The sequence below is a fragment of the Ptychodera flava genome, chromosome 20 (assembly GCF_041260155.1).
Source record: "Ptychodera flava strain L36383 chromosome 20, AS_Pfla_20210202, whole genome shotgun sequence".
NCBI classification, from domain to species: Eukaryota; Metazoa; Hemichordata; class Enteropneusta; family Ptychoderidae; genus Ptychodera; species Ptychodera flava.
The window spans coordinates 11,534,213-11,550,453 of NC_091947.1; the positions used below are offsets into that span (position 1 = coordinate 11,534,213).

At 37.0% G+C, this 16,241-nt stretch overlaps 1 protein-coding gene across 1 annotated transcript in view; it reads left to right on the forward strand.

The window, feature by feature from the left end:
- The first annotated feature begins 521 nt into the window (after window positions 1-521).
- Window positions 522-16,241, forward strand: part of LOC139120036 (uncharacterized) — a 35,745-nt gene continuing 20,025 nt past the window's right edge. The window contains exons 1-2 of the mRNA XM_070684053.1: window positions 522-651; window positions 11,004-11,117. Of these exons, the coding sequence (XP_070540154.1) occupies window positions 616-651; window positions 11,004-11,117 (150 nt within the window). The 5' untranslated portion in view covers window positions 522-615. The remainder of the gene's footprint in view (window positions 652-11,003; window positions 11,118-16,241) is intronic.

Genomic DNA, 16,241 nt, shown 5'->3' on the forward strand with positions numbered 1-16,241 from the left:
AAGATTATGAAGCCTGTGCCAACGTTGTTTACACTTCCTAATCAGTGCAATGGTGACCAGTGACTAAAAATTAGATTTGAGCCCTGCCCCTCCGTACTCTACAAAGACATGCAGAGATCAAGTCGAAGTGTTGCTAAGGGCTACGTGGAAACTCGTCCAAAATACTCAAAATATGTGAAAATTATAAAATGCAACAATTAAAAAACACTCAGTACGTTCGATATCCTTCCGAATCCCAAGATCTGAATGAATGTTTTCATGTGGAAACCTGACAACGAATTATACTTTGAATTTCCATAAACACTGCACCAATTTAATCCTGCAAGACGATTGGCAGTAGTAAATGGCAGATAAGCTTAAACTTTTTCGTACACGCTCAACAAGGAAACGTCTAATCATGATATATGGACCGTATCATTTGTCTTTATTGAGCATAGGAATGCTTATAGGATTGAATGTAATATCCAAAAGTTACTTATTTATTAACGTTAACCAAGCGTCGGCAACAACACACTATTTATTGACACCACAATTCACATCGATAACGTGACTGACTTTGAGAGCGTGCAAACCTATCAGACATACAACTTGTTGCTTCTTTACGATGACAATGTCATGACCATGGCTGTCAGTCAACGTAGAAATCCACAGGTAAGCTGGTACTATGATTCCTTGTCATTATTTTGTAATGTCAGGGTTTGTCAAGTGTGTTTCGGTTTTCTGCGAGTACATAAGAGCGCCGGTGACTATGGTCGTGGCAAACGTACATTGCTAACGTAAAGTGAAGTGGACGACACTTTACGTCGAATTTACAAAGACGTAGCCATCTTGTTCTCCTAATTACTTCTTCTTCTAAGTGTTCACATGAAACCTGGTCATCATCTGCGATATCATTAGATTCCTTTACAGGAAATTAAATCGTGGAATCATTGCGTGAAGTCACCTATACAAGTTATCGGAAGATATTGTGACAAGGTTTTGACTTCATTTTGCTGTAAATATCGCACCATTCTCAGCAAGGACGTTGCTTAAGTTGAATGGACTAGCTGACCAGATAGTATCGAAACAACCTTTCAATGATTGTGAAAATCAGAAATTAATGAAACTTTATCTAAAGCAAAATGGACATTATATAGGCCAAAGCGAATGTGGCACGGGCACATATTGTTTTGGTTCAAATTATCTTCCAAGGGGCCCAAGACTACTTCGGCGTGGACCCCTATTGTACCTTTGGATGTAACTCATTTAAATTTGATCGGCCGAGTGGCGTAGTGTCAAGTTGAATTTTGTCAAAAAAGTGACTGCACGTTGACTTCAAAATTTGAATTATAGCATCAACCCTTTACAAAATGTCGATATGCGTTCTGTAGTAACATTGGATTTTAGGACATTCGTTGTACTTCATATGCCGTCGAGTATCTCGGCGGCTATGACAGTAAAGGTTTAGTTACTTACGTAGATCGCATAACATGCAACTATTCGACAAAATGCCTCGCTTGGTTGACCTTTGACCGAATTTAATCATCTTAACATTCACAAATGCTGTAGTATTGATTGTTTGTGTATAGGATACTTTTTTGGCTTGTGTGACCTCTGACCAAGTTATCTCTTATTCAGAAACTGTTGAATGTAGACATTTGGTATCTTTTTGATATTGATTAATACACTACCGAGTCTTCTTCCCTTTAAATATCGGATTACCTTTGACCTACATTCACATATCGCAGCAACTACAAGCGTAAGACATTTCATTTTTATTTTTAATGATCACCATGGGAAACGTTTTTCTGCACAATCAGGATAACTTCAGATGATCATGGATTTACTTTACTGTATCCCAAAAGGACACATGTAGCCATTGCAATCATTTGGGCACTTGTAACCCTGCTTACTGCTTTGATTAGGGGATCACATCAACTGCAGTTCCGCCTCTATTGCTTTTACTAGAGTTTCAATTTCTTCTAAAGGGCCTAGGCTTAATAGGTATTGACACCTATTCGCACTGCTCGAGCTTAACTTCCTCTTTTTCTTCCTTTTTTTTTCTTCTTCTGCTTTTGATTTGTTGACAGGGAACTAAAAAACCGTCAAAATTAACTTCCTCAAACTTGCTGGGCTTATAGGGTCATATAAGGCTGCGTTCACAATCACGGTTTAAGGGGGGGTTCTGTAGGAATCGCGATTGAAATCTTATTTTTCAGATCCCATCCGATACGCTCAAAAATTTGACCCCTCTCTACATGATCCATTTTTATCTAGTCCGACCAAACTATCACAAGCCTGCATACTTGTATGGGATGTGCGCGCAGAAAAAATGAACATTTATCGCGCAGTTCTGCTCGCAGATGTTCAACACAATCTGTCAATAGCAGTTTCTGCAGACACACTTAAGTTCTTAAATTGATTCATTTTCAAACGCATCAGTGAACAGTTCGGATATATCAGTCTATAATAAATGTGTCTATGAGAATGTGAACATTTAGAAAGTCAAGAATGATGACCCTAATTTTTTCAACATGTGGTTATTCTCATACGCAAGAATTCAAAACTCCTCGATAACTTTTCAAGTCTCCTGCTCTTCCATGTGTTGCTCTCCCGCCTGATCTTGTGTACAACAATCTTTCACTGTCATGAGCTTTATTTGACCAAAACCGTTCTTCAATTGTCATGTACATCAGAGTCAGAATTATCTCTGTCACTGCCCAGGTATGCAGTGACAGTGACACTGCAGTTGCAGTTGCAGTTACCTGTAGGCAGTAGCTGTATTAACTTGATAATTTTGACAATATTCTTGTATAGTTATACAACTGCCTTCTTGTTCTACTCCCTACAGCATATTCAACTATCAAGTATCAGCTTGCAAACACAGACTTTGTATGTGTAACATGCATTTGTATTATTAATATATGAGTCAGTCTGGACTCTAATTAAATTATCACCTAATACATATGCATATATACTGGCTTTGTCAAATTATCACCTAATACATATGTATATATACTGGCTTTGTCGACGCACTGCATATTGTGTGTTTCAGCATGCTGTAGGGAGACAGAAATAAACTATAGTTGATGTATTGCAAAGAAATATTGCAAAAATCACCAACACTTGCAGCTTCTGCCTCGTTACTAGGCCAAAGTTTGTTTGTTTTTTTTTTTTTGGGGGGGGGGGGGTGGGGTTGTGACACAATCATACATGCTTTGACTTTTCGAGATAAACGTCATGAAATGTGACAAATGGCTCTAGATTTTGTTTAATTAGAACAATTGGGTGACATTAAATTGATATTCGTTTTTCATTGAATTACCAACCGAGCCTTGGAATCAGCAAATTTAAAAAGTCAAAGGGGCAAAAACATTTTCAGGCCCCCTATAGGCAGAGCAAAACTTTCAAGTTACCCCTCTTCTACCCCAAAACTTTCGAAAAACTATAGGATGACCATTGACTTGCTTACATATATATCAGAAGCAAAATGAGCCGGAGGGAGCCCTTTTCTTGAAATTGAACAGTGTGGAACCATAACTTAATAAAACTGTTAATGACTTTTACATGAGAATTAACCTTCCTTCACGTATCTCAATAACAAATATGTTCAAAGGTTGGCTTTGGGATGATATTTAGTAATATGGGAGTAATTCTCTTTTTCATAAATTTTGAACCACAAATGTCTACCAATTTTTCGAAAGTCGTTTGGTGACCCTTGACCTGATTCATGTATTTCAGCAACCAAACTAGCTCGAGGGGTCCTTTGTAGTTGATATTTTATGACTATATCAATGTTCCCCTAATTAGGTTGACAGGTGATCTTTGGCCTTTTGTCACGTGTCTCTTAATGGGAGGTTAAAGAGGTTTTGTTTTAGTTCTTTAGTGACTGATATGGCAGTAAAGCCCTAGTCCGACGTGATGATTACTTGGATAATCTTCAACTAGTTTTACATTTTTGAGTATCAAATATGGTTTGTACGTTTATATTTGTTTGTTATTGATAAAAAAATCCGTGCTTTTCTCAAAGCCTTTCAGATTAACTTAATGATTTTTACCTATATTTATAATTCTTGACGCCTTGAAGTGCTTGAGGTGTGTTTTTGTTTTTATTGTTGGTTGGATGTTGACTATTGTTATTCGAAATGTATCTTTGAAGACCTTGGTTTAACATTTACGTCTTTCATGTTTCTAAACAATTACAAGGGGTAAATAAAACTTTGTATTTCTGTACGTTGACAAGACACTAGACTTCATGCTAATTTTTCTTGGTGATCTTGGGTGCTCGGGTGAAATTTGACGTTCAACCCATGACTGTACTTATTGGAATTGCAAAACCAATGTATTTATGGAAAAATAACTTGTTAACGTTGATTTAGGTATCAAACAGCAACCTATCTTCCCTTTCTGAGCCTTGTAATCATGGAACTACTTGGGCCTCAGCAATGCTATATGCAGTCTATTAGGGTACCCGCGCTAGTTGGATGGGGCTATCAAATAAGCTACAAGCAGCGGTGGTTATTGCATGAATTTGCTCGATTTACGGGCTAAGACACTATGACAAGTGGGCTTAAGCCTGTATTGTTATTGCACGAGTTCTACTCCCTGCTCGTATTGTTTCTCATCTTCTTCTTCAATTTCTTTGTCGACAGAGAACCAAACGACCTCTGCATATAGATCTCTCAAACTTTAAGGTGTATAGACTGTACGAGTCCTCGGCCATCTAACCCTTAAAATTTCAACTGATCACATTAATAGGCGGCCATATTGGACTGTGTGAAATCAACAATGGCTTCGACTTATAAACTGCAGGACAAATCTAATTAAAAATATCTTCACTAGAACCATTTTAGCTCATACCATTAGTGAAGTTCTACAAAGTTGTGAGTGGCATTTGGATTGGTCACATGTATTTGCAGCCATGTTGCAATACGTGGGAAACCTTTTATAACCTTTCAGCAATATTCAAAAATCTTCTTCTCTTGAAGAAACAAACCATCCGAGCTTAAAATTGGTTGATATCTTCAGTATTGTAATATATGTAATTTAGAGTTTCAACAAAACATCAAGATTTGTCTCGTGGTTTTGCTGCCATATTGCTATATGTAAAAATCCATGATGTTTGAAATAATATTTGAAAATCTTCCACTAAGGAATAAACTAACAAACTAGCTGTACATGACAAGGTAGCAAGAGTTAGAACATATTTTTGTGAAAATGCAAAGATATAATCGTCATTGGATAATAATACATTTTGTGTCAGCATTTTATAACTTCAGTAGTCGTATGAAAGCCGACATGCGAAGGGAAGTACGGCTTATTGTATTACAGCAGAATTATGCTGGCTATGCATATGTATCCCCGCGCCCCACCGACCGCGGCCCTAGCTCCGCTGCCCTGCTGAACACCTGACCTCAGCAGGTCACCGGATCAGTAAACTTGTGATTGCCATGTTCTGCGCGCATAATACGAAACCTTCCCGCTTGTCCGTCTGCAAATTTATACATTTCCGCGCGTAAACTCTACTTGAGAGTTCGATAACTCCCTGGTTATACCACGCCGGGGGGGGGGGGGGGGGACACACCGATACACTCGTAACATGTCGTGTTGTATTACTTTTCGTTGTTAGGTGTAGGTAATTCTTCATTCACACTTCGAAATAATGATAACATACAAATTTGCGATATATGTTAAATCAATTAAGATGCGCCAATTTTAAGCCATTTTTTGTTTTCCTTCGGCATCATAAAACCACAGAAGTGCATAGGGTAAGCGACGGTGGTCACGTATCAAGAGCGTTCGAAAATGGTGCCATGCAGTAAATGGAAGAGCGTCATTAACACGCTCGACCAATAGAGTATAAAATACAGAAAAGTGCTAATTTTGCTGAAAATTGAAGAAATTAGCGCATGAAGATATTATAAATTTATTGACGTTCAAATTAGGGATTATCAACTCCAATTTTGTTTTGCAAAAAATCCCTGTAATTAACCATTCATGACCGGTACCGCGGAAAGGGCTACCGACGACTTGTGGAATATTTAAACTTTCATCTCTCTTGCGACACTGAAACGAGAGTTTAAAGAATTACATTTTTAATCAAATTTCGGAAATTTTATCAAAACAATTCCATACCACCAGATTTCTGAAATCGTAGAGAATCCAGAGCCCCAAAATGACGTCATTCTTCGATTTACAGCGCGAGGATGGGACAAATAAGAAACGAGATCAAAATCGTGCAAGTTGAAAAGATTTTACTATATAGGAGTAATGACTGAATATTAACCATCTGTATACCTTACTCATTTGTACATCGTTTGCACGTCGTTGATCTTCGTATGACCGTGAAGAAATGCGAGAAAGTACTTTAATAATACGGAAACCTTGAAAAACATCTATTGAGATCTGGCAAGCATTTATCATTTACCTGGTCAACCAATTCAGGCCCACTCTTACGTTACACGTAGATGAAATGTACCTCGACAGATGGAGGAGCAACGGCATGGATATAAAGTGTTAGTTTATAATTTAAACAAGTGCGGACCTTATTTTTATCTTGGTGCTCCAACTGATTTTGCTGTGGTTAGGCTCGAAAAGACACTGAAATTAACTATACTTGAGTTAGTTTATCTGTCAAACAACAACAACAACAATACGACGACAACAACAACAACGACAACAACTACAACAACAACAATAATAACAACAACAGCAACAACATCCTGATTCACATCTCTTTATTGAGATGCAAGGAAACAATTTAATATGTAATGCATTGAATTTCCATGCAGAAAGACCTGACGTTCCCGTTCAGGTGTTCTGTAACGTAATCTGCCCATTGGGTATAGATCGGTTCCTGCTAATCGTCATCGTGCCGAAGGAATGAAGCCTGTGCCAACGTTGTTTAACTTCCTAATCAGTGCAATGGTGACCAGTGACTAAAAATTAGATTTGAGCCCTGCCCCTCCGTACTCTACAAAGACATGCAGAGATCAAGTCGAAGTGTTGTTAAGGGCTACGTGGAAACTCGTCCTAAATACTCAAAATATGTGAAAATCATAAATGCAACAATTAAAAACACTCCGTACGTTCGATATCCTTCCGAATCCTACAGATCTGAATGAATGTTTTGCATGTGAAAACCTGATAACGAATTATACTTTGAATTTCCATAAACACTGCACCATTTAATCCTGCAAGACGATTGGCAGTAGTAAATGGCAGATAAGCTTAAACTTTTTCGTACACGCTCAACATGGAAACGTGTAATCACCATATATGGACCGTATCATTTGTGTTTATTGAGCATAGGAATGCTTATCATTGATTGAATGTAATATCCAAAAATTACTTATTTATTAAACGTTAACCAAGCGTCGGCAACAACACAGTATTTATTGACACCACAATGCACATCGATAACGTGACTGACTTTGAGAGCGTGCAAACCTATCAGACATAAAACTTGTTGCTTCTTTACGATGACAATGTCATGACCATGGCTGTCAGTCAACGTAGAAACCCACAGGTAAGCTGGTACTATGATTCCTTGTCATGATTTTGTAATGTCAGGGTTTGTCAAGTGTGTTTCGGTTTTCTGCGAGTACATAAGAGCGCCGATGACTGTGGTCGTGGCAAACGTACATTGCTAACGTAAAGTGAAGTGGACGACACTTTACGTCGAATTTACAAAGACGTAGCCATCTTGTTCTCCTAATTACTTCTTCTTCAAAGTGTTCACATGAAACCTGGTCATCATCTGCGATATCATTAGATTCCTTTACAGGAAATTAAATCGTGGAATCATTGCGTGAAGTCACCTATACAAGTTATCGGAAGATATTGTGACAAGGTTTTAACTTCATTTTGCTTTAAATATCGCACCATTCTCAGCAAGGACGTTGCTTAAGTTGAATGGACAAGCTGACCAGATAGTATCGAAACAACCTTTCAATGATTGTGAAAATCAGAAATTAATGAAATTTTAACTAAAGCAAAACGGACATTATATGGGCCGGAGCGAATGTGGCTCGAGCACATTGTTTTTGCTCAAATGATCTTCTAAGGGGCCCAAGACTACTTCGGCGTGGACCCCCTAAATTATCACCTAATGCATATGTATATATACTGGCTTTGTCGACGAACTGCATATTGTGTGTTTCAGCATGCTGTAGGGAGACAGAAATAAATTATAGTTGATATTTTGCAAAGAAATATTGCAAAAACACTTACAGCTTCTGCCTCGTTACTAGGCCCAAGTTTTTTCTTCTTCTTTTTGCGACAAAATCATACAGGCTTTGATTTTTCGAGATAAAAGTCATGAAATGTGACAAATTGTTCTAGATTTTGTTTAATTAGAACAATTGGGTGATATTGAAATGATATTAGTTTTCATGACTTACTTCCAAGACTTGGAATCGGAAAATTTAAAAAGTCAAAGGGACCAAGAAATTTCAGGCCCCCTATAGGCAGAGCAAATTTTCAAGTTCCCCTCGAAAACTTTCAAAAAACTATAGGATGACCACTGAATTGCCTACATATATATCAGAAGCCAAAAGAGCCGGAGGGAACCTTTTCTTGAAATTGAACAGTGTGGAACCATAACTTAATAAAACTGTTAATGACTTTTATATGAGAACTTACCTTCTTTCACGTATCTCAATAACAAATATGTTCAAAGGTTGGCTTTTGGATGATATTTAGTAATATGGAGTAATTTCTCTTTTCATAAATTTTGAACCACAAATGTCTTCCAATTTTTCGAAAGTTACTTTAGGTGACCCTGTATCATGTATTTCAGCAACCAAACAAGCTAGAGAGGTGCTTTATAGTTGATATTTTATGACAATATCAATGTTCCCCTAATCAGGTTGACAGGTGATCTTTGGCCTTTTGTCGCGTGTCTCTTAATGAAAGGTTAAAAAGTTTTTGTTTTAGTTCTGTATTGACTGATATGGCAACTTATCTCATAACTGAATTCCATGGCAAGACAGTGCAAATACTTCGTATTTTGGTATTTACCAGGGTTTCCGATGTATTCTGCGTCTGTCCCCACATGAGCGTCAAGCAAGGGCGGGCATCAGAATCCCCAGCAAGCCCAAGAAAACAAAAAGACGTGTTCCGTCTCGACATGTGAAGTTTGGAAGAAAAAAGGTTGCAAGTTATTATTTTTGATATCATGTTTGATATGTGACGATGCCATTGACTTCCCGTTTTATGCTACAGCCAGAGTTCTGATTATGTTCAGATGTTTGTACAGGGCGAAGATTTTTGTATTTGCAGAGCAGGTCTTGCTCAACCTTTTACTGCAATCAAAGTTAGAATGAAAAGAGCAAATAGCGACCCATTCAAGATTTACAGGGTTTACGCTAAATTCTTTACAAAGACGGTAGAAATATAATCAACAAAGAAAGAGAGTTGAAGTATCATTATTTTGTCAGATAGCTGTAGCTTGTCAGAGCTCGAAGGAAGAAAAAAATAAATAAAAAAATGTTACAATGATACAAGTGTATCAAGACTTCAGTACTGTGATTTTCTCCCTTGACAAAAGCATACATTTAACTATGTCATACCTAACGTCTTTGAATCTTCTGTGCAAATGAATGTTTCTCCTGTGAAACACGGCTTGCAGGCAACCATTTTTGATTTCCTTACATAAAGATACAAGTTGTTGACAAATAAAAGAAGTCCGGAGTAAGAATGCTAATTAACATAAGACGTGTGCACTCCGATGCAAGTAAAATGTGGTACATAATGTAATAATGATAAGTATGGCACCAACGACTATATCTGAAACATGAGTAGACCTTTGATAACTTTTGACCTGCTCCCATCTCTTCAACTACAGGGGCCAGAATTATGGTTTATGTGTTTCAAGATTTTTTACCAAGTGTTTCCACACTTTGACGTAATTTCTAGCAGCTCCACAATTAAAGCAGCCACAGGACTGGATTCTGCTTGTTATTGACCATAATAAGAACAAAATTGTTCTTCATCTTTTTAGTAAATGTCGGGTGACATGTCTTTCCAACCCAGATTGCTATGTCAGTGTTTGCAGTCAAATCCTCCTGTACTCCTTTTAAAGTCATTTATACCATGAAGCAATGCCATTTTGAAAGTGTCCTAAATCGGCGATGAAGTTTAAAAACTTTAAAAAATATTCATCCAACTTCTGTGTACGCAGAATTGAACTAATTACTGCCAAGTTGTAATTATAAACACACTGAGATCTCTACACTTTATAACTCTCTTTATGTGTACCTAAGAAGCTTTACCTATAGAGTGAAATGCCGTACGCAAGAAATGCATCTAAGTCTAGAAGGAAAAACCAGAATGTCAGCGTGCTCTTGTTCAACTTTTTATCTATATATCAGTTGCACAATTCACCATATATATATATATATATATATATATATATATATATATATATATTATATATATATAATAAATAGTCCACTTCCTAGATATTCGATTCCTCTTTCACATTCTTGAACTATGGAGTTAACTACAGTGCCTACTGGGATTCTTGGTCACACTTTTACATCTAAGGATTGGATTGTTGCTTCTTGAGTAGTCTCGTAATTCTTATGGATAACTCTCTTTTAATCTTTCTGTAAGTGATCCAAGCACTGGTATATCATTCCTGAAACATTCTTTAATGTGTTATAATATGAAAAAGTATCAAACGATAGAAATGGATTATCAGCTTATCGATTTGCCAAAGTAAATATGATCAATAAAAACTTGCCTTTATGTCCATAACGAGTAAAGAGTATTAAATATTGATGGTAGAATTGTGAGGATTACATAGAAATACAACACTGAAACGACTTCAAGTGGCTACTGTCTGTCTTTTCCAATTTCAGTTCTAGTATTGTATTTTTAACATTCTCACGTGTCACTGCGCATACTTCTTTTAAGAACATTGAATGCAATATATATCTCTGCATCTCACGTGTCTTTAATCTGCTACATAGATTCGGTATGTTATATGTATAATAAAACAACTTTTTTTATAAATATAGGATCTCGTTATTGCGGCTAGTGATGGTCATGTGTCGCGGATTCAGTCATTGATAGCGGAGGGGTATAATGTAAATGGAAAAGGTACTTACACTGATAGAAATGGTTTTTCTAAGGTAAGTGTAAAGAAAATATTTCTAACGCACCAATTCAAGCCTCTTTAGTCATTATTCCTGCTTTATAATCATAATCATAGTAATAAAATTGAAACGTTACCGTGCCGTGATAGTTAGCATACGAGGTCAAAGATGTGAATACTCATGTGACATGACTGTGAATATTTTTGGTGAGTAAGAGATTTATTTATTTATTTATTTATTCGGAAATCCTACGGGATCAAGTCCCATTTACAGGTTCCTCAAAAGCTCAAAAGAAACGGTTAAAAAACACTTAACAAGACAGCACCAAACAGAAAGTATTTACAAAACTAAAATGAAGTGTAGGACACACACAGACAAAAAACAAAGCAAACAACTCAACAAGAACAGCCATTAAAAAATAACTTGTCTAATGTCAGACTTAAACGAGTCATTGAAAATATCAATATTATGATTATTACGAAACAATTCATTAAAATTACTCATACGTCTGTTAAGAGGAGAAAATTTAAAAACATTGATACGGCTACGAGGTGGTCTGAATGTGGGACAGGTGCGCAAAAGTTTGCAAGGTGCATTAAAGCATAGCTTTGATAAAATATCTGGTAAATTATAAACTCCAGTTGCACACTTGTGTAAAAACATCATATCAAGATAACAGCGACGTTGCTCCAAAGTTGGTAAGTTGAACAAGGTGCAGAGAGCTTCATACTGGTCAGCATGATATGAAATATGTGTTTGAAACACAAATATTTTATGAATTTACGTTGAACATTTTTAACACAAAAGGTTCAAGTACAGTTCATACACCTTCTAACAACCTGCTGATGCGTGAAATAAAGAAGACCTAGATATATTGTACGGTTGTCGTGACTTGACGAATATATAAAAAACAGTAAAAAACAACTAAGGTGTCACTCTTCCACGCTTTATGACATTGCCAATTTGGCAAAACTCTTCATATGCCTTATGTAATGATATCATCAATGTGAAGGACACTACTTGATTACGACATACTTAAAGTTGTGTGTTCATAACTTTAACTCACTGTTTTCGACAAACACATTCCTAGAGTCACATTAAGACTGAACAACTTCTAATAATTCTGACGTCCCCTCAAACATATATAATCATAGTGCTGTGATGAGGGTGGAACATCATAACATTGTTTGACTCGATCAAAACCAAATTGTATAAAACATTTCTCTGTGATGTACACTTGACAAGAAAGACAGAACCAGGTCATTTATTTGATCAGCTGGCAGGCATTTTTGTTCCATCTAAATGCAATCAATTTTCTTTTGCACCTCTTAAAAAGACAAAGTCGGTCATTCTTACAATTTTTTCGATGGCAAAAACCCCCAGTCAAATCTGTAGGCGATCTATTTAGTGACTATAGATGGCTTCAAGGATATATAAATCCGTCTTCTTGTTCAATATTTGTCTGGGCGCCCATAAGATTTGACTTAACGGCCATGGCAGAACCCAATCAGAGAACAAATTACTACCGCACACTACTTCACGTCATCGTGTAGAAGAGTGTGTGAGCCACATATGAACCTCATACAAGCTTCGGCACAATAGACAATGAGGAACATACACATAAACAAACAACTGTGAAATAATGAAATTTAAAAGGGCATTTGCTTGTAAGTTTAACTTTCGAATGACATAGAAATGAAACCATAGACCCTTATGGTTCTATGATAAAACTAAAACGATGTAGGATTGCTATGGTGATAGTGTAACAGCTACTTAGTAATACATTTTCTTTGCCATTTGTGGTGAGCAAATCTTGATATACCTAAATCTTTGTAGACTTTTAAGATATTACGATATTTTCCTGCCATTCCGTGTTTTGTTTTCAAACATGACATGATCGCTTTGAAACATTGCACCCAGAAGTGCGACTGAACATCGGTGACATCGTGACACCGCTGGGTACTGTCGATCGATACTGCTCACGATTTTTAGTTACCTCTTGACACACATCAGTTCGAACATTGTTGAACGGGAAATTTCCCTGTGCCTCATGCAATTATTTGCATCAGTTGAGAGGTCTTTCGAACCGCAGCTGAGTACATGTACATGGCTATGACGGTGACGACACGGCAGCAGTCGCGCTAGTCTTTCGGTGATTTGCCAGTCATTAGTACGGCAGTCTTTGTTGCGTTTGCTGACTGACAATGGTTTATCAAAGTCAAAGACGGCTAAACAAACACAAACAGCCGCTTATAGGAAATCGGCCTTGATCAATAATTGCTGTGAATACCGTAAAATATCACGAACACCAACATTTTGTTCGACTTTTATCCGTACAAATTGTGTCCGTAAACCCTACTGCCACTGGTAATGAAGAAGATTGTTGTATAAACGAAGCCCGAGTTGACGCATATAACTGGGAGAGAATCAAAATTCTTTTAGGAGAACTTCTTTATCTCACCGTTGTTGCCTTTAGACTTGCTTTACAGAACAAATGAAAACAATCCTAGTATAGAAGTAATGTCTCGCCGGATTGAAACAGTGTCCTACTGCATATTCACGTAGTGATCAGAGAGGGCCCGACAAGTCGATCAGTAGCTCTGCGTTGCAGGGTTTGTGCTATCGATGCGTTTTTAACTCCAAGACGTAAATGATGTCATTTCAAGGTCGATGTCCGCGAATATATTTATCTGGCCATATGCATGGGGGTAAAAAAGACCAACACTCTTCCAGACCCATGCAATTTTTGAACCCATTTTGTGACTTGCAGTCGACTGCGCTTACCACACCATGGAGGTGGCACTGACTGAGTATACGTCGTCGCGCAATCGCGATGGCTTTTCTCGGCAGCATCGATACATGCACGCGTCTGTCGCCAAAGTATATTGCTTCAATCTGAAAAAAACAAACAAAACAGTGCATCGAAGAACAGGTTTTGTCATGAAGTTCTGCTTGCAAAGCTGAGCGTCAAATGTAACTTTAACAAACGGCATCGGTAGTAGGGAATCCTTAATCTGCAACACTGCGCCCTCGACCAAGAACATCACTGTGAGTGTTTTTTCACACGCGGATGCTCACAGCCGTGAACTGCCGAATTAATGGCATAGACCATTTAATCTTTATCGCGATTAATTTAGAGCAGAATTTTAGTTATGTCCATCTCGGAGACTCTGGGTATACATCAATAAACTTTGAACCTGTGATATAAGGTCTAACATCAGATAACCTTACGGAATTTCTTTAATAGAATTTATAAAATCTAGACAGTAAGTAAATACAGTCATTACTCGATATTATTATATAGTATAACAACTTTATTTGCACTACTCTTATAGGCGTTGTATGTATCTAATACTTGTAGTTGTTTATATGAATCTCCTTAAAATAAAAAAAAACATACGTTTAAAAGGACCAAGTGGGTACTCCCGATTACACAGTATACATAACTTCCTATACGGTTCCTATGCGATTCGTTATATTTGAGACGACGAATGTATGAGAACTAACAATTTTGTTCAGAACACAATTCTTACTATTGTGCAGTCTGATTAAGAAATTGTGGGACGGGTTTCTTCTGAGAGCCACGAAAGATTAAATGTTGTTCGATACAAACATTCTACTGGCACTGAAGTCACGTGGTAAACGTAAGAGAATGCGAAAAGCATTGTTATATGCCACTCTGAGGTTATTCATATTTTTCTGGGTGTACAGCCACCTAAATGAGAACAATACATATCAGTGCAATGAGAACGAAACAGAGAAACTTTCACACGGCCATTGTAATTTGAGACTTTGCGAATTATTGAATTGACTTGGCCATAAAATATTGACATATGTGTCATCTGACATTGTAGATATCGGTGTTCGAAAAAAACTTTTAAAATCTTACCCCTAAATAAATTGGAGGGGCCATATATGTAGTCAAACCAAATTTACATGGTAAAAAGTACATATATTCTGACTTGTTTGGGTGAAAAACAACACCATATCCAAAACCGTAAGTTTCACAAATTAGAATTAAATTACGCAAACCTCTAAAAGAAGGACACATAACACAATGTCATCTGCATACATTAGGTGATGATGATAAGTCCATCAATGATATAGTCTTTTTGTACATTTCTAAGCGAGAACTATGCTCATCCAAATAAATGTTATACAGGTATAGAGACATAATTCAACCTTAACTGACGACATTTATCACTGATAAACGAATAATAATAATCTCTCCAATTATCACAAAATAACTGTGTGCAGTACCAAACCATTATGACATGAATTGATTACCACGGCATGTTTCTATCCATGAGGTGTTTTTTAAATAAAGCCCATGATTGACATTATCAAATGCTTTGGTTGCGTCTAGAAAACACATAAATACTACTGTTGAGATGACTGCATTATTTAATTAATTCTTTCATGGCATAAATACAGAAGTCAATAGAATGTTTCATTCAAAACCAAACCGAAAATCTGTAGTGTTCAGAGTGTCTTAACAACACTTTACAATGTTTAACTCTAAGATCTTAGAAGTCACCGTGGTTATCGTGATTGGTCAATAGTTATCCTTGCTGGACATATCACGAGTTTTGTCTTTGACTAGGGGACCAAGAATAGTTCTCATTACTTTGAGGAAGAAAGCCATGATTAAGATTGCAGTAAAAGACAAAGGTAGCATAACATGAAAGAGTTCATTAGCATATTTGAAGTGTTCGGAAAACAATTGATAATGGCCGATAGATTTTCCAAAAGGGAGCTTTACAATCGCTTCAGCAACATAAGCTGACAAAACGTTTGGAATTTCCTTTATGGTGTCAGGATCTTTAACAATGACGTCGCAAATTTTTCATATTGTTCGTCACAGATAAAAGTAACGAACTGAAGTGATTTATCTAGTACATATTTGCGATAGTTTGTTGACCTGAATAATCGTGCACATTAGAAGATAAGGGTAAATTTTGACTGTTTACTTTCTTTCAAACAGTGTTGAGATCATGAGATTGCAGTGAGTCAGCTAGACCCTCAGCCCTCACTTCTTGTTTACTGTGTCTACAAATACGTGCATGTAGTGCAAGTTTAACCCGGGCATGCGCTGTGCTAATTCTCATGTAGATAGAGCCATTGTTTGTTTACCCAAGTAACCCATAATTCGGAAGCATT